At 48.3% G+C, this 18,243-nt stretch overlaps 1 protein-coding gene across 6 annotated transcripts in view; it reads right to left on the bottom strand.

The window, feature by feature from the left end:
* The window catches only part of tjap1 (tight junction associated protein 1 (peripheral)), a 138,048-nt gene that overhangs the window by 4,607 nt on the left and 115,198 nt on the right, over positions 1–18,243 (bottom strand). For all 6 annotated transcript variants that reach the window (XM_060848134.1, XM_060848153.1, XM_060848181.1 and 3 more), the window contains 3 exons: positions 13,515–13,581; positions 2,565–2,672; positions 1,100–1,183 (listed from right to left, as the gene is read on the bottom strand). In XM_060848134.1, coding sequence (XP_060704117.1) covers positions 1,100–1,183; positions 2,565–2,672; positions 13,515–13,581 — 259 coding nt within the window. The remainder of the gene's footprint in view (positions 1–1,099; positions 1,184–2,564; positions 2,673–13,514; positions 13,582–18,243) is intronic.

The raw sequence follows: 18,243 nt of genomic DNA, 5'->3' as shown, positions 1-18,243 counted from the left end.
GGGGGAGGGTAACACCGTGCTGTACCGGGGGTGGGGGTAACACTGTGCTGTACCAGGGGGAGGGGGAGGGTAACACCGTGCTGTACCGGGGGTGGGGGTAACACTGTGCTGTACCAGGGGGAGGGGGAGGGTAACACCGTGCTGTACCGGGGGGTGGGTGGGGGTAACACCGTGCTGTACCGGGGGTGGGGGGGAGGGTAACACTGTGCTGTACCGGGGGCGTGGGGGGGGTAACACCGTGGCGTACCGGGGATGGGGGGGGGGGTAACACCGTGCCGTACCGGGGGTGGGGGGGGGGGGGGGGGGGGGAGGGTAACACCGTGCCGTACTGGGGAGTGGGGGGGTAACACCGTGCCGTACCGGGGGTGGGGGGGCGAGGGTAACACCGTGCTGTACCGGGGGCGTGGGGGGGTAACACCGTGGCGTACCGGGGATGGGGGGGGGGGTTAACACCGTGCCGTACCGGGGATGGGGGGGGAGGGTAACACCGTGCTGTACCGGGGGTGGGGGGGAGGGTAACACTGTGCTGTACCGGGGGCGTGGGGGGGTAACACCGTGGCGTACCGGGGATGGGGGGGGGGGTTAACACCGTGGCGTACCGGGGATGGGGGGGGAGGGTAACACCGTGCCGTACCGGGGATGGGGGGGGGAGGGTAACACCGTGCTGTACCGGGGGTGGGGGGGAGGGTAACACCGTGCCGTACCGGGGATGGGGGGGGAGGGTAACACCGTGCCGTACTGGGGGTGGGGGTAACACTGTGCTGCACCAGGGGGAGGGGGAGGGTAACACCGTGCTGTACCGGGGGTGGGGGTAACACTGTGCTGTACCAGGGGGAGGGGGAGGGTAACACCGTGCTGTACCGGGGGTGGGGGTAACACTGTGCTGTACCAGGGGGAGGGGGAGGGTAACACCGTGCTGTACCGGGGGTGGGGGGTAACACCGTGTTGTACCGGGGTGTGGGTGGGGGGTGGGGCCAGCAGTGTGCCATCAGCTGTGCCCCTCGATGGTGATGGGAGTGTGCTAACCTCGGGCTGAACCAGTGGCGCCCCCCCCCCGCTGCCCGGCAGCAGCTCCTCTCCCTCTCACCCACACACTTACCTCAGCAAACTTGTGGGTTCGGAAATGCGATTTGTTGCACTTTAAGAGCTGCACGGCGAGGTTACAGTCCTGGCGATAACGCTCCTGCAGGGCAACAAACACCAGAGACCGTCCAGTTCACGGGGAAGGGACAGTCAGAGCATTATTTAGATTAGATTAGATTACTTACAGTATGGAAACAGGCCCTTCGGCCCAACAAGTCCACACCGACCCACCAAAGCGTATACCACCCAGACCCATTCCCCTACATTTACCCCTTACCTAACACTTCGGGTAATTTAGCATGGCCAGTTCACCTGACCCACACATCTTTGGACTGTGGGAGGAAACCGGAGCCCGGAGGAAACCCACGCAGACACGGGGAGAACGTGCAAACTCCACACAGACAGTCGCCTGAGTCGGGAATTGAACCCGGGTCTCCGGCGCTGTGAGGCAGCAGTGCTAACCACTGTGCCACCGTACCACCCATTATAGTGCTATCCCACCACCCCAACACCAGGCACACCAAGCAGGAGACCCACTGACCAAAACAATAGCACCACCGCCACCCCCAGGGGGCAGAGGGAGGGGATTTACCCTGGGCAGGAGAGGGGAGTTACACTGGGCAGGGGGAGGGGAGTTACACTGGGCGGGGGGCAGGGCGAGGGGAGTTAACCTGAGCAAGGGTCAGGGAGAGGGGAGTTCCCCTGGTTGGGGGGAGGGAAGTTACCCTGGGTGGGGAGCAGGGGGAGGGGAGTTCCCCTGGCTGGGGGCAGGGGGAGGGGAGTTACACTGGGCGGGGGGCAGGGGGAGGGGAGGTACACTGGACAGGGGGGAGGGGGAGGAGAGTTACACTGGACAGGGGGGAGGGGGAGGGGAGTTACACTGGGTGGGGGACAGGGGGAGGGGAGGTACACTGGACGGGGGGGAGGGGAGTTACACTGGGCAGGGGCATGGGGAGGGGAGTTAGGCTGGGCGGGGTGCAGGGGGAGGGGAGTTAGACTGGGCGGGGTGCAGGGGAAGGGAGGTGTTTTACCCTGAGCAGGGGGCAGGGGGGAGTTACTCCGAGAGGGTGGGGTGGGTAGATAACCTGGGCGGGGAGGGGGGCGGGACTGAGTGAGTTGCAAATTGAATGGAAAGCAGTACATTCTGGGACTTATCCCAGAGCAATAATGATGGTCTGGGAGTTGTCCGTGAGTGATAATGATGGTCTGGGAGTTGTCCCAGAGCAATAATGACCGACTGGGAGTTGTCCCGGAGCGATAATGACCGACTGGGAGTTGTCCCGGAGTGATAATGACCGACTGGGAGTTGTCCCGGAGTGATAATGATGGTCTGGGAGTTGAGTTCCAAGTGACAATGTAGATCTTGGAAGTGAACTCCCTGACGGTGGGGCCAAGCTGCCTTTCCAGACTAAAACCCAAACCCACGTGTGGGGTGGTCCCGCTCCCCCCCGCTCCAACCCCTCCCCCCCCTCCGCCCTTACATTTAACTCCTCCAACTTGTTAATGGCGGTTTTAGAATCCAGCAGCCTGTTGGTTAGTTCCACGATCTCCCAGTCTAGTGTTTTCCTCTCCAGCTCTGCTTTCTTCACCTGGGAACATGAAAACCCTGTTAAAATGAGGAAAGCAGCTCTACGGGGCTTTGATCAAGCAACACACAGTGGGATCAGAATGCAACATCGACAGTTCCCCTTCAGCAGCATCAGAAACCAGCACATACCGCACACCGGTTACACGGGAAAAGCTGATGGGCAGAGAGATCTGGGAGTGCAGGTTCACTGTACCCTGAAGGTTCCTGCACAGGTGGATAGAGTGGTCAAGAAGGCATCTGGTTATGTTTGCTTTCATCAGACGGGGTGTTGAGTATCAGAGCTGGCAAATCATGTTAAAATTGGACAACACATTAATTCGGCCGCATTTAGAATACTGTGTACAGTTCTGGTCGCCACATTACCAAAAGGATGTGGATGCTTTGGAGAGGGTGCAGAGAAGGTTTACGAGGATGTTGCCTGATATGGAAGGTGCTAGCTATGAAGAGAGGTTGAGTAGGTTAGGTTTATTTCCACTAGAAAAAGGAGACTGAGGGGGGACCTGATTGAGGTTTACAAAATCATGAAGGGTACAGACAGGCTGGATAGAGACAGGCTTTCTCCCAGGGTGAAGGATACAATAACAAGAGGTCACGCTTTCAAGGTGAAAGGTGGAATGTTTAAGGGGGATACACACGGGATACAAGGGGGATAGACGGATACTTCAATCAGAGTGGTGGGTGTCCGGAACGCATTGCCAGCAGAGGTCGTGGAGGCAGGCATGGTAGATTCATTTAAGATGTGTCTGAACAGGTTTAGACAGTAGATTTGGATCGGCTTACACTTAGAGGGCCGAAGGGCCTGTTCCTGGGCTGTACGTTTTCTTTGTTCTTTGGATTACGGTGTTCCTGATATATCTACACACTGTACACAGTAACACCTCATAAATCAGCACTGGATTACTGTGTTCCTGATATATCTACACACTGTACACAATAACCACCCCATGAATCAGCACTGGATTACTGTGTTCCTGATATATCTACACACTGTACACAGTAACACCCCATAAATCAGCTCTGGATAACTGTGTTCCTGATAATATCTATACACTGTACACAGTAACACCCCCATAAATCAGCACTGGATTACTGTGTTCCTGATATATCTACACACTGTACACAGGAACACCCAATAAATCAGCACTGGATTACTGTGTTCCTGATATACCTACACACTATAAACAGTAACACCCCATAAATCAGCACTGGATTACTGTGTTCCTGATATACCTACACACTGTACACACTAACACCCCCGTAAATCAGCACTGGATTACTGTTCCTGATATATCTACACACTGAACACAGAGACATCCCCCTAGAAATCAGCACTGCATTACTGTGTTCCTGATATATCTACAACCTGTACACAGTAACCCCTCATGAATCAGCACTGGATTACTGTATTCCTGATATATCTACACACTGTACACAGTAACACCCCACAAATCAGCACTGGATTACTGTATTCCTGATATATCGACACACTGTACACAGTAACACCCCATAAATCAGCACTGGATTATTGTGTTCCTGATATAGCTACACACAGCACACAGTAACACCCCATAAATCAGCACTGGATTACTGTGTTCCTGATATATCTACACACTTTACACAGTAACACCCCCATAAATCAGCACTGGATTACTGTGTTCCTGATATACCTACACACAGCACACACTAACACCCCCATAAATCAGCACTGGATTACTGTGTTCCTGATATATCTACACACTGTACACAGTAACACCCCCGTAAATCAGCACTGGATTACTGTTCCTGATATATCTACACACTGTACACAGAGACACCCCCCTAGAAATCAGCACTGCATAACTGTGTTCCTGATATACCTACACACAGCACACACTAACACCCCCGTAAATCAGCACTGGATTACTGTTCCTGATATATCTACACACTGTACACAGAGACACCCCCCTAGAAATCAGCACTGCATTACTGTGTTCCTGATATATCTACAATCTGTACACAGTAACCCCTCATGAATCAGCACTGCATTACTGTATTCCTGATATATCTACACACTGTACACAGTAACACCCCACAAATCAGCACTGGATTACGGTATTCCTGATATATCGACACACTGTACACAGTAACACCCCATAAATCAGCACTGGATTAAGGTGTTGCTGATATATGTACACACTGTACACAGTAACACCCCCATAAATCAGCACTGGATTGTGTTCCTGATATATCTACACAATGTACACAGTAAGCCCCGATAAATCAGCACTGGATTACTGTGTTCCTGATATATCTACACACTGTACACAGTAACGCCCCATAAAGCAGCACTGGATTAAGGTGTTGCTGATATATCTACACACTGTACACAGTAACGCCCCATAAAGCAGCACTGGATTACTGTGTTCCTGATATATCTGCACACTGTACACACTAACCCCCCATAAATCAGCACTAGATTACTGTGTTCCTGATATATCTACACACTGTACACAGTAACCCCCCCATAAATCAGCACTGGATTACCGTGTTCCTGATATATCTACACACTGTACACAGTAAGCCCCGATAAATCAGCACTGGATTACTGTGTTCCTGATATATCTACACACTGTACACAGTAAGCCCCCCATAAATCAGCACTGGATTACCGTGTTCCTGATATATCTACACACTGTACACAGTAAGCCCTGATAAATCAGCACTGGATTACTGTGTTCCTGATATATCTACACACTGTACACAGTAAGCCCCCCATAAATCAGCACTGGATTACTGTGTTCCTGATATATCTACACACTGTACACAGTAAGCCCCGATAAATCAGCACTGGATTACTGTGTTCCTGATATATCTACACACTGTACACAGTAATGCCCCATAAAGCAGCACTGGATTACTGTGTTCCTGATATATCTACACACTGTACACAGTAAGCCCCGATAAATCAGCACTGGATTACTGTGTTCCTGATATATCTACACACTGTACACAGTAATGCCCCATAAATCAGCACTGGAATGTGTTCCTGATATATCTACACAATGTACACAGTAACCCCCCCCCCACCCCGATAAATCAGCACTGGGTTACTGTGCCCCTGATATATCTACGCACGGTACACAGTAACACCCTATAAATCAGCACTGGGTTACTGTGCTCCTGATATATCTATGCACTGTACACAGTAACACCTCTCCCCCCCCCCCCCCCACAAATAAATCAGCACTGGATTACTGTGTTCCTGATATATCGACACACTGTACACAGTAACACCCCATAAATCAGCACTGGATTACTGTGTTCCTGATATATCGACACACTGTACACAGTAACACCCCCATAAATAAGCACTGCATTACTGTGTTCCTGATATATCTCCACCCTGTACACAGTAACCCCCCATAAATCAGCACTGGATTACTGTGTTCCTGATATATCTACACACTGTACACAGTAACGCCCCATAAAGCAGCACTGGATTACTGTGTTCCTGATGTATCTACACACTGTACACAGTAACACCCCATAAATCAGCACTGGATTACTGTGTTCCTGATGTATCTACACACTGTACACACTAAACCCCATAAATCAGCACTGGGTGACTCTGCTCCTGATATACCTACACACTGTATACAGTAACGCCCCATAAATCAGCACTGGATTACTGTGTTCCTGATGTATTTACACACTGTACATAGTAACAGAGTTGAAAAATGTGTTGCTGGAAAATCACAGCAGGTCAGGCAGCATCCGAGGAGCAGGAGAATCGACGTTTCGAGTATAAGCCCTTCTTCAGGAATGAGGCTGGTGTGCCAGGCGGGCTGAGATAAAAAGTCTGGGGGAGGGGTGCTGGGAATACGATAGGTGGAAAGAGGTGAGGGTGAGGGTGAAAGGCCGGAGAGGGGGTCACGGAGGAGAGGTCGGGAAGAAGATTGCAGGTCAAGTTGGCGAGTCTGAATCCAGGGGTTGGGACTTTGATAAGATCGGTGGAGGGGATATGAGGAAGCTGATGAAATGTAGATTTCTGTGAGGTTGAACAGTTCATCCACGTTACCAACACCTTCCACCCCGACCTCAAATTTACCTGGACCGTCTCAGACTCCTCCCTCCCCTTCCTCGACCTCACCATTTCTTCCTCGGGCGACCAACTCAACACGGACGTTTATTATACGACTCCCACAGCTACCAAGATTACACCTCCTCCCACCCTGCCCCCGTAAAAACGCCATCCCGTATTCCCAATTCCTTCGTCTCCGCCGCATCTGCTCCCAGGAGGACCAATTCCAATACCTAACATCCCAGATGGCCTCCTTCTTCAAAGACCACAATTTCCCCTCAGGTGTGGTTGACGATGCTCTCCACCACATCTCCTCCACTTCTCGCTCCTCCGCCCTTGAACCCCGCCGCTCCAATCGCCACCAGGATAGAACCCCACCAGTCCTCACCTACCAGCCCACCAACCTCCAGATATATCGTATCAGCCTTCGTCAGTTCCACCACCTCCAAACAGACCCCACCACCAAGGATACATTTCCCTCCCCACCCGTATCAGCGTTCTGGAAAGACCACTCCCTCCTCAACTCCCTCGTCAGATCCACACACCCCCCCCCCACCAACCCAACCTGCACTCCCGGCACCTTCCCCTGCAACCGCAAGAAATGCAAAACTTGCGCCCACACCTCCTCCCTCACTTCCCTCCAAGGCCCCAAGGGATCCTTCCATATCCGCCACAAATTCACCTGCACCTCCACACACATCATTTACTTTAACTCGCCCTCCCACTCCGCCAAAGACATGCAGGTACTTGGCCTCCTTCACTGCCAGATCATGGCTACACGACCCCTGGAGGAAGAGCGCATCATCATCTGCCTAGGAACCCTCCAACCACACGGGATGAATGCAGATTTCTCCAGCTTCCTCATTTCCCCTCCCCCCACATTATCTCAGTCCCAACCCTCGGACTCAGCACCGCCGCCTTGACCTGCAATCTTCTTCCCGACCTCTCCGCCCCCACCCCCTCTTCAGCCTATCACCCTCACCTTAACCTCCTTCCACCTATCGCATTCCCAACGCCCCTCCCCCAAATTCCCTCCCCGCTACCTTTTATCTCAGCCCGCTTGGCACACCAGCCACATTCCTGAAGAAGGGCTTATGCCCGAACATCGATTCTCCTGCTCCTTGGATGCTGCCTGACCTGCTGCGCTTTTCCAGCAACACTGTTTTAAGCTCTGATCTCCAGCATCTGCAGTCCTCACTTTCTCCTGAAACAGAGAGGTCAGGTGCAGAGGATTTTCTCTGGCCTTAAAGGTGCAGAAATTAGTTGTGGGAAATAATGAAGAGGACCATAAACTGCGGGAGGATATCAACAGGTTGGGCACAGCAGTGAGAAATAACATCCAACCCAGAAAAGTGAGAGGTAATGCACTGAAGAAGGGTTAACGAGACAAGGCATTACATGACGAATGGTGAGACCTGAGACTGTCCCAGTCATCAGCAGGACCTTGGTGGGCATTTCCACAGATCCCTAAAGCTGGTCGGGCAGTCAGGTCAAGTGCCAAACAAGGTATTTGGACAACCTGGTCTCAGAAGTCAAGGCACAGAGTACCAGAGTAATCAGGCTGTGCTGGAATTGTATACAAAGCTTGTAAGACCACAACTGGAGTCCTGTGTGCTATCTGGGTGGCCTTATTACAGGGATATGTGATTGTCCTGGAGAAGGGAGCTGAGGGGATTTGCCAGGATGCTGCCTGATCTGGTGAGTCTGAGCGATGAGGAAGGATTCCATGGGTTGGGCTTATTTCCCTTGTGGCAGTGATGGTTGATCAGGGATCTGACAGTCAAGTATAAGGCGATGACCATGTCTTTTCATTCCTGCCCATTTTAAAATAGTGAGCTAAAATGAAAACAAACTGTTTTAAACTGGGTGTTTGAGAAAGCAAGTCACCTGATCGCAGTGATCAGCATCACTTCTAACTGGGCCGAAAGCTGTAAGATGGGCTTTAGTGTCGTCAGAGGTTTCTTGACCAGTGCAGGCATGATGGAGCGAATGGCCCTTGTGCTGGAAAGGTCCCAGAGAATGACAGGGCTCCCTGCTATGTCATCTGAATGAGTCAACGAGGAACAGAATCACTGACACTGGCTGCACTACTACTCATTCCTGATGAAGGGCTTATGCCTGAAACGTCGAATTTCCTGTTCCTTGGATGCTGCCTGACCTGCTGTGCTTTTCCAGCAACACATTTTCTGCACTACTAAGGCAGAGAAGATATGGAGAACCTTTGGAAATCACTGCTTCACCCTTCCCTGCAGGATTCCAGCCAATTCTAGATGTCCCTGTGCTATTGTCATTTGAATTAGACCCAGGTAATGTTCTGGGGACCTGGGTTCAAATCCCACCACAGCAGATTGTGGAATTGGAGTTCAATAAACAAACCTGGAACTCAGAGCCCAGTGATGACCATGTAATTATCATCAGGAAAATCTAACGTAACCAATGTCCCTTCGGAAAGGAAATCTGTCATCCTTACCTGGTCTGGCCGACATATGACTCCAGACCCACAGCAATGAGGCTGATGTTTAACTGCCTTCTGAACAACTCGGGATGGGTCAGAAATAGCAGCAGAGATGTGGAGAAACAGATTGGGAAACAGATTTTGGAAAGGTGCAGAAGCCACAAGGTAGTAGTCATGGGCGATTTCAACTTCCCAAATATTGATTGGAAGCTCTTCAGATCAAGTAGATTGGATGGGGCGGTGTTTGTGCAGTGTGTCCAGGAAGCTTTTCTAACTCAGTATGTAGATTGTCCAACCAGAGGGGAGGCCATATTGGATTTGGTACTCGGTAATGAACCGGGACAAGTGATGGGCTTGTTAGTGGGTGAACATTTTGGTGATGGTGACCACAATCTCTCTTGGTTATGGAGAGAGATAGGTGCGCACAACAGGGTAGATTTTACAATTGGGGTAAGGGAAATTACGATGCTGTAAGACAGGATTTGAGGAGCATAAGTTGGGAGCATAGGCTGTCAGGGAAGGATGTGGTGGAAATGTGGAACTTTTTCAAGGAACAGATACGACGTGTCCTTGATATGTATGTACCTATCAGGCAGGAAAGAAATGGTCGTGTGAGGGAGCCTTGGTTGACGAGGGAGGTTGAATGTCTAGTAAAGAGGAAGAAGGAGGCTTACATAAGGTTGAGGAAACAGGGTTCGGACAGGGCAGTGGAGGGATACAGGATAGCTAGAAGGGACCTGAAGAAAGGGATTAGGAGAGCTAAGAGAGGGCATGAAAAATCCTTGGCGGATAGGATCAAGGATAACCCCAAGGCACTTTATGCGTATGTGAGAAACATGAGAATGACGAGAACGAGGGTAGGTCCGATCAAGGACAGTAGGTGGGAGATTGTGTATTGAGTCGGAAGAGATAGGAGAGGTCTTGAATGAGTACTTTTCTTCAGTATTTACGAACGAGAGGGACCGTATTGTTGAAGAGGAGAGTGTGAAACGGACTGGTAAGCTAGAAGAGATACTTGTTAGGAAGGAAGATGTGTTGGACATTTTGAGCAACTTGAGGATAGACAAGTCCCCCGGGCCTGACGGGATATATCCTAGGATTATGTGGGAAGCAAGAGAGGAAATTGCAGTACCGTTGGCAATGATCTTTTCGTCTTCACTGTCAATGGGGGTGGTACCAGGGGACTGGAGAGTGGTGAATGTTGTGCCCCTGTTCAAAAAAGGGAATAGGGATAACCCCGGGAATTACAGGCCAGTTAGTCTTACTTCTGTGGTAGGCAAAGTAATGGAAAGGGTACTGAGGGATAGGATTTATGAGGGACAGGGATAGGATTTATGAGGCTTGATTAGGGACAGCCAGCACGGATTTGTGAAGGGTAGGTCTTGCCTTACAAGTCTTATTGAATTCTTTGAGGAGGTGACCAAGCATGTGGATGAGGGTAGAGCAGTGGATGTAGTGTACATGGATTTTAGTAAGGCATTTGATAAGGTTCCCCATGGTAGGCTTATGCGGAAAGTCAGGAGGCATGGGATAGAGGGAAATTTAGCCAATTGGATAGAAAACTGGCTAACCGGTCGAAGTCAGAGAGTGGTGGTAGATGGTAAATATTCAGCCTGGAGCCCAGTTACAAGTGGAGTTCCGCAGGGATCAGTTCTGGGTCCTCTGCTGTTTGTAATTTTTATTAATGACTTGGATGAAGGAGTTGAAGGGTGGGTCAGTAAATTTGCGAAGATACGTAGATTGGTGGACAGTGAGGAGGGCTGTTGTCGGCTGCAAAGGGACTTAGATACGATGCAGAGCTGGGCTGAGGAGTGGCAGATGGAGTTCAACCCTGCCAAGTGTGAGGTTCTCCATTTTGGAAGAACAAATAAGAATGCGGAATACAGGGTTAACGGTAGGGTTCTTAGTCAGGTGGAGGAACAGAGGGATCTTGGGGTCTATGTACATAGATCTTTGAAAGTTGCCACTCAGGTGGATAGAGCTTGTAAGAAGGCCTATGGTGTATTAGCGTTCATTAGCAGAGGGATTGAATTCAAGAGTCGTGAAGTGATGTTGCAGCTGTACAGGACTTTGGTTAGGCCACATTTGGAGTACTGTGTGCAGTTCTGGTCGCCTCACTTTAGGAAAGATGTGGAAGCTTTGGAGAGGGTGCAGAGGAGATTTACCAGGAGGTTGCTTGGAATGGAGAATAGGTCGTACGAGGATAGGTTGAGAGTTCTCGGCCTTTTCTTGTTGGAACGGCAAAGGATGAGGGGTGACTTGATAGAGGTTTATAAGATGATCAGGGGAATAGATAGAGTAGACAGTCAGAAACTTTTTCCCCGGGTACAACAGAGTGTTACAAGGGGACATAAATTTAAGGTGAAAGGTGGAAGGTATAGGGGAGATGTCAGGGGTGGGTTCTTTACCCAGAGATGGTGGGGGCATGGAATGCGCTGCCCGTGGGAGTGGTAGAGTCAGAATCATTGGCGACCTTTAAGCGGCAATTGGATAGGTACATGGATGGGTGCTTAATCTAGGATAGATGTTCTGTGGGGCCTGTTCTGTGCTGTATTGTTCTATGTTCTATGTTCTAAATGGTGGCTAAAGCTGCAACATCCACATCCCATGAAGGACACACCCTTTTGTAAAGATGGGACAATACAATAAAGAATCACAAGGATGACTCCAAAGGTGAAAGATTTCAGTTCAAGGACTGACCAGAGAAGACCAGACCGTTCCCTTTGGAGAAGAAACCTGATCAAGATGTTCCAAGGAAATCAAGATAAACTGCTCCCACTAGGGGTAGGGTCAAAACCCAGAGGCACAAATCAAACCATAGTGACAAATATAGGACCAGCAGCGACAGGAGGGAACTGTGCGGTCAGGGTCTTTCAGGCACTGCCTGAAAGGAGGCCAATTCAACTGTGATTTTGAAAGAGAATTGCAGAGTTGCAGGAAAAGGCACGGAACATGGAATAGAATGTTGCTAGGAAACTTCAGTAAACGAGGCACAAGGAAATTGAAGGATACGCTAAAAGTCTGGGAGGAGATCGATCGAATGGGAAGAGGTAGACGGATCATATTACCAGCACAGCAAAGTTAGACCAAATCTCACATTTCTGTGCTGTACATTTGGGATAACCTCTTAAATTGGACATGTATTTGAAGGGCACAAGTCAGGACTGCACAGTGTGGTGCTGGAAAAGCACAGCAGGTCAGGCAGCATCCTAGGAGGAGACTCGACATTTCAGGCAAAAGCCCTCATCAGGAATTTGAAGGGGACTAGTTTTCCAAGTCATGGGAATGGATGGGGATGACAAAGTAGACAAATCTATCAAAGAGCTAGCACAACTGACAGGCCAAGTGGCCTCCTGCCATGCAGTAAAAGGCTGTGGTATTTTAGGACACCCTGCTGTATGAAAGGCACAATTATAAAAACAAATCTCTCCTTTCTCTTTAAACTGGTCTCAGAGGATCATGAACACATTTGGAGATCTGGGATATTACACATGCAATCTACTAAACACCACAAAACCTGTACACCACCAATAAACTCAAATAATTCTCTGATACCTTGTTTACATCAACTTTTTAAACATTCCCTTACACAAACCGTTCTGTTCAGGCAATGTAAAAATGTCAACATAAGAACTAGGAGCAGGAGTGGGCCATCTGCTCTTTCAAGCCCAGTCCCCCATTCAGTAAGATCATGGCTGATCTTATTTTGTTGGATAAGCACATGGATGATGATGGGATAGTGTAGGGGGATGAGCTTAGAATAGTTCACAGGTAGATGCAACATCGAGGGCCGAAGGGCCTGTTCTATGCTGTATTGTTCTATGTTCTGTGATCTTTTCATTGACTCAGCTCTACTTCCCCACTGTATCCCTTAATTCCTTTATTGTTAAAAAAAAGTGTCTTAGCTTTAATAATGTTTCCTGAGTAGAGACCTTCATGAACCCATGCTGCGTCTGCTCAACACAAACTAGCCATTCAATGCCTTGGCGATTTCATCATATCCCATAACTAAATCCCCCTTTCTCCATCCACTAAAGGACCACTCTTTTTCATTTTATATATTTAAAATGGAAAAGAAATTTAGGATATCAGACTGGCATTACATCATAAAACAAATAAATTCATTCACATGATAGAGACTAAGTGAATAACAATAATGTGTTGCATTGCACAACATTCAAAGTTACATACACTAGTGTACGTACGCACTTCTGTAGGTTAGACCAACCTGGCACTCAAACAGTCAGTGCTATGCAATAGCTGTACGTTCTGAAAGCCAAAGACTGGTATCCCTACAGACAGTGACCTGCATTGACATGGTTACTCACCAGGGCATGCAACTTGTCCTCTAGCTCTTGGTTAGCTCGCTGTGATGCAGTGTAGCTATTCTGCAATCTACATGGGCAGAGGAAAGAATCCACATCAGATTTTACAGTGAATCACTGACAAACAGGGATCCCATGTCGAGAATCCAGCATCCTGGAGATCCGGGCTGTGTGCAGTTTGGAGTTCCCACCAGTTAACAAGCAGCTGAGTGGATGGAGGAAACAGAGGGTTGAGGATACTCTATAGTGGACTCAGCTCTGAGGAAATGAAGTAGAAAACCACACAGTCTTTCAGAAAAACAATTTGGAGTTCAGTGCTCAAGTGTTAAGCAGTTCTGGAGGACACAAACTTAAGATTTTGGACAAAAGCTGCAAGGAGAGATGTGAGGAAGAACGTTGTAAGACAGCCAGTGGAAATACCCTGGAATCACTGTTTTTAAATGCTCTGGATGTGAAGATAAAGGGGGATATCAGATGGACAGTTCAGGGAAGTAGACCATAGACAGACAAACATGCTTGGAAATGGAAACTGACTGGATAGCTCTAACAACGCCCAGCCTGCAAATATCCAAATATCCTTTCACAGGACACAGTGATAGCTGGCTAGTTAGCCAGGAATACCTGCCCATCCCTAGTTGCCCTGGGGGAGGTGTGGTGAGCTGCCTTCAAGGATTTTGACCCAGCAACAGTGAAGGAACAGCAATACGCTTCCAAATCAGGATGGTGAGTAGCTTAGAGGGGAACTTACAGATGATGGCGTTCCTATGTATCTGCTGCCCTTGTCCTTCAAGATGGAAGTGGGCTTGGAAAGTGCTGTCTAAGCAGCGTTACGGAGTTTCTGCAGTGCACTATAAAGTTAGTACACTTATTGCTGTTAGTCAGCATCACATGTAGAGGGAGTGGATGTATGTGGAGGTGGTACCAAATGGTTGGCTTATTCTGGATGGTGTGAAGCTTGTTGCTGTAGTTGCAGCTGTTCAGGAAGTGGGGAGTACTCCATCACACTCTCCTACATGGAGGACAGGCTTTGGGGAGTAAGGAGGGGAATACTGGTTGCAGGATCCACAGTCCCTGATCTGCTCTCATAGCCAGTGTATTTATACAGCTGGTATAAGTTCAGTTTCTGATCAATGGTAACACACAGGAGGTTGATTGTGGGGGATTTGATGACAATAAGCCACTGAGTATCAAGAGGTGATGGTTAGATTGGATTTTGTTGGAGGCAGTCATTAGCTGCCATTTGTCACGTGTGAACATTACTTGACAGTTGTCAGCTGAAAGTGAGACACCGCCCAGGTCTTGCTGCATTTGGACATGCTTTGCTTCATACCTCTAAAAACTCCCCCAGCTCGGAACCATCACAAACAACACTGAACATTGTACAATCAGCAATGAGCAGCCCCACTTCTGACCCAGAAGGATTCTGGGTAATCCAAAATGGAGGATGGGAAAAATTTCTGGCTGTAACAGGCTTCTCCTTGTTTGAAGTATTTTAGGTTTGGGGGTGATTTCCTCAAATTCAAGGAGCAGCAATCACTGTTTTATATGCTGTTGAAATTAGAGTCATAGAGATGTACAGCATGGAAACAGACCCTTCGGTCCAACCCATCCCTGCCGACCAGATATCCCAACCCAATCTAGTCCCACCTGCTAGCACCTGGCCATATCCCTCCAAACTCTTCCTATTCATATACCCATCCAAATGCCTCTTAAATGTTGCAATTGTACCAGCCTCCACCACTTCCTCTGGCAGCTCATTCCATACACGTACCACCCTCTGCGTGAATAAGTTGCCCCTGAGGTCTTTTCGCTATCTTTCCCCTCTCATCCTAAACCTATGCCCTCTAGTTCTAGACTCCCCTGCCCCAGGGAAAGATTTTACCTATTTATCCTATCCATGTCCCTCATGATTTTATAACCTCTGTAAAGTTACCCCTCAGCCTCTGATGCTCCAGGGAAAACAGCCCAGTCTGTTCAACTTCTCCCTATAGCTCAAATCATCCAACCCTGGCAACATCCTTGTAAATCTTTTCTGAACCCTTTCAAGTTTCACAACATCTTTCTGATAGGAAGGAGACCAGAATTGCACGCAATATTCCAACAGTAGCCTAACTGATGTCCTGTACCGCCGCAACATGACCTCCCAACTCCTGTACTCAGCACTCTGACCAATAAAGGAAAGCATACGAAACGCCTTCTTCTCTATTCTATCTACCTGCGGCTCCACTTTCAAGGAGCTATGAACCTGCACTCCAAGGTCTCTTTGTTTAGCAACACTCCCTAGGACCTTACCATAAAGTGTATAAGTCCTGCTCAGATTTGTTTTCCCAAAATGCAGCACCTCGCATTGATCAGAGTTAAACTCTATCTGCCACTTCTCAGCCCATTGGTCCATCTGGTCAAGATCCTGTTGTAATCTGAGGTAATCTTCTTCGCTGTCCACTACACCTCCAATTTTGGTGCCATCTGCAAACATACTAACTGTACCTCTTATGCTCACATCCAAATCATTTATGTAAATAATGAAAAGTAGTAGACCCTGCACCGATCTTTGTGGCACTCCACTGTCACAGGCTTCCAGTCTGAAAAACAACCCTCCACCACCACCCACTGTCATCTACCTTTGAGCCAGTTCTGTATTCAAATGTCTAGTTCTCCCTGTATTGTGAGATCTAACCTTGCTAATCAGTCTCCCATGGGGAACCTTGTCGAACGCCTTACTGAAGTCCATACAGATTACATCAACCGCTCTGCCGTCATTAGTCCTCTGTTACTTCTTCAAAAAAAAACTTAATCAAGTTTGTGAGACACGATTTCCCACGCACAAAGCCATGCTGACCATCCCGAATCAGTCCTTGCCTTTCCAAACTAATGTACATCTTGTCCCTCAGGATTCCCTCCAACAACTTGCCCACCACCGACGTCTATAGTTCCCTGGCTTGTACTTAGCACCCTTCTTAAACAGTGGTACCACGTTGCCAACCTCCAGTCTTCCTACACCTCACCTGTAACTATCGATGATACAAATATCTCCGTAAGAGGCCCAGCAATCACTTCTCTAACTTCCCACAGACTTCTAGTGTACACCTGACCAGGTCCTGGGGACTTATCCACCTTTATGCATTTCAAGACATCCAGCACTTCCTCCTCTGTAATCTGGACATTTTGCAAGATGTCACCATCTATTTCCCTACAGTCTATAATTTCCATCTCCTTTTCCACAGTAAATACTGATGCAAAATACTCATTTAGTATCTCCCCCATTTTCTGTGGCTCCACACAAAGGCCGCCTTGCTGATCTTTGAGGGGCCCTATTCTCTCCCTAGTTACCCTTTTGTCCTTAATATATTTGTAAAAACCCTTTAGATTCTCCTTAACTCTACTTGCCAAAGCTATCTCATGTCCCCTTTTTGCCCTCCTGATTTCCCTCTTAAGTATACTCCTACTTCCTTTAGACCCCTCTAAGGATTCACTCGATCTATCCTGTCTATACTTTACATACGCTTCCTTCTTTTTCTTAACCAAATCCTCAATTTCTTTCGTCATCCGGCATTCCCTATACCTACCAGCCTTCCCTTTCATCCTAACAGGAATATACTTTCTCTGGATTCTTGTTATCTCATTTCTGAAGGCTTCCCATTTTCCAGCCGTGCCTTTACCTGCGAACATCTGCCCCCAATCAGCTTTTGAAAGGCCCCAAAGTGCTCCCCCTACTGACACCTCAGTCACCTGCCCTGCCTTATTTCCCAGTTGTCTTGTACACACTGAACAAATTCCTCTCCATCTAAACCCTTAACACTATGGCAGTCCCAGTCTATGTTTGTACCTCGGACTAGAGAGTCCCCTAAGACAATTGATCATTTGGAACCCAACATACCTCTCATTACATTATAGCCAGTCTGAATACCACAAACCTGGCTGTTTGTGCTATGTTCCCTTGAGAATCCAACACCCCCTACATTCACCAAAACAGCATACTTGTTTGAAATGGGTATAGCCACAGAAGACTCCTGCACTACCTTACCTTTCTCTATGTGACTGTATCTGAGACTTTCCCCCCCTTCCCCTTTCCTATAACTGCCATGCATTACATCCCCTTGCTCTTGTAAATTCCTTTAACTGACGATCCATTCTATCTGATAGGATTGGCAACCAATGACATTTTTTGCAGATGTAATCCTCAGTAACCCGTAGACTCTCGCTAAACTCCCACACCTGACAAGAAGAGCACATCACCTGACTAAGGGCCATTTTTGCTTCTTTCAATCTACAGACCCAGAAAATAGGACTGTCTTATTCCTCTGCAAAACATTGCTCCGGGTTGAATTAATACTTATTGCTTATATTTTAAGTTTAATCAAGAGTCATATCTCCATAAAACATATAATCAAGAAAGAACCCACTCTACTCATTACCGCAAACTTACTGTAAGGCCACGCTTAAATATTCACTTATCTGTTTCTGTGCTGTGACCTCTCCCAAACTGGTTCCTCCAAGATTAATTGTGAATTTCGCTGCTTGTTAATTTTCCCAGACGCACTCCGATGTCCAGCGATACACGAATTCAAATAGCAAAGGCATTAACTGCGCAGGTTCACTGCTCTGACAGTGTCTTTCGCACTCTCTCTCTCTCTCTCTCTCCTGCAATGACCTCACCATGTGCTTCCTTTGTCTGCTCTTCTCCCTTTTAAAAGTGCTGTTGTTTTGACTTTTTTTTTCCCTACAAAGTTCC

This window comes from Hemiscyllium ocellatum, chromosome 3, assembly GCF_020745735.1.
Source record: "Hemiscyllium ocellatum isolate sHemOce1 chromosome 3, sHemOce1.pat.X.cur, whole genome shotgun sequence".
Taxonomy (NCBI): domain Eukaryota; kingdom Metazoa; phylum Chordata; class Chondrichthyes; order Orectolobiformes; family Hemiscylliidae; genus Hemiscyllium; species Hemiscyllium ocellatum.
Note: the sequence above shows the minus strand (reverse complement) of the source record. Positions and strands in the feature narration are given on the sequence as shown.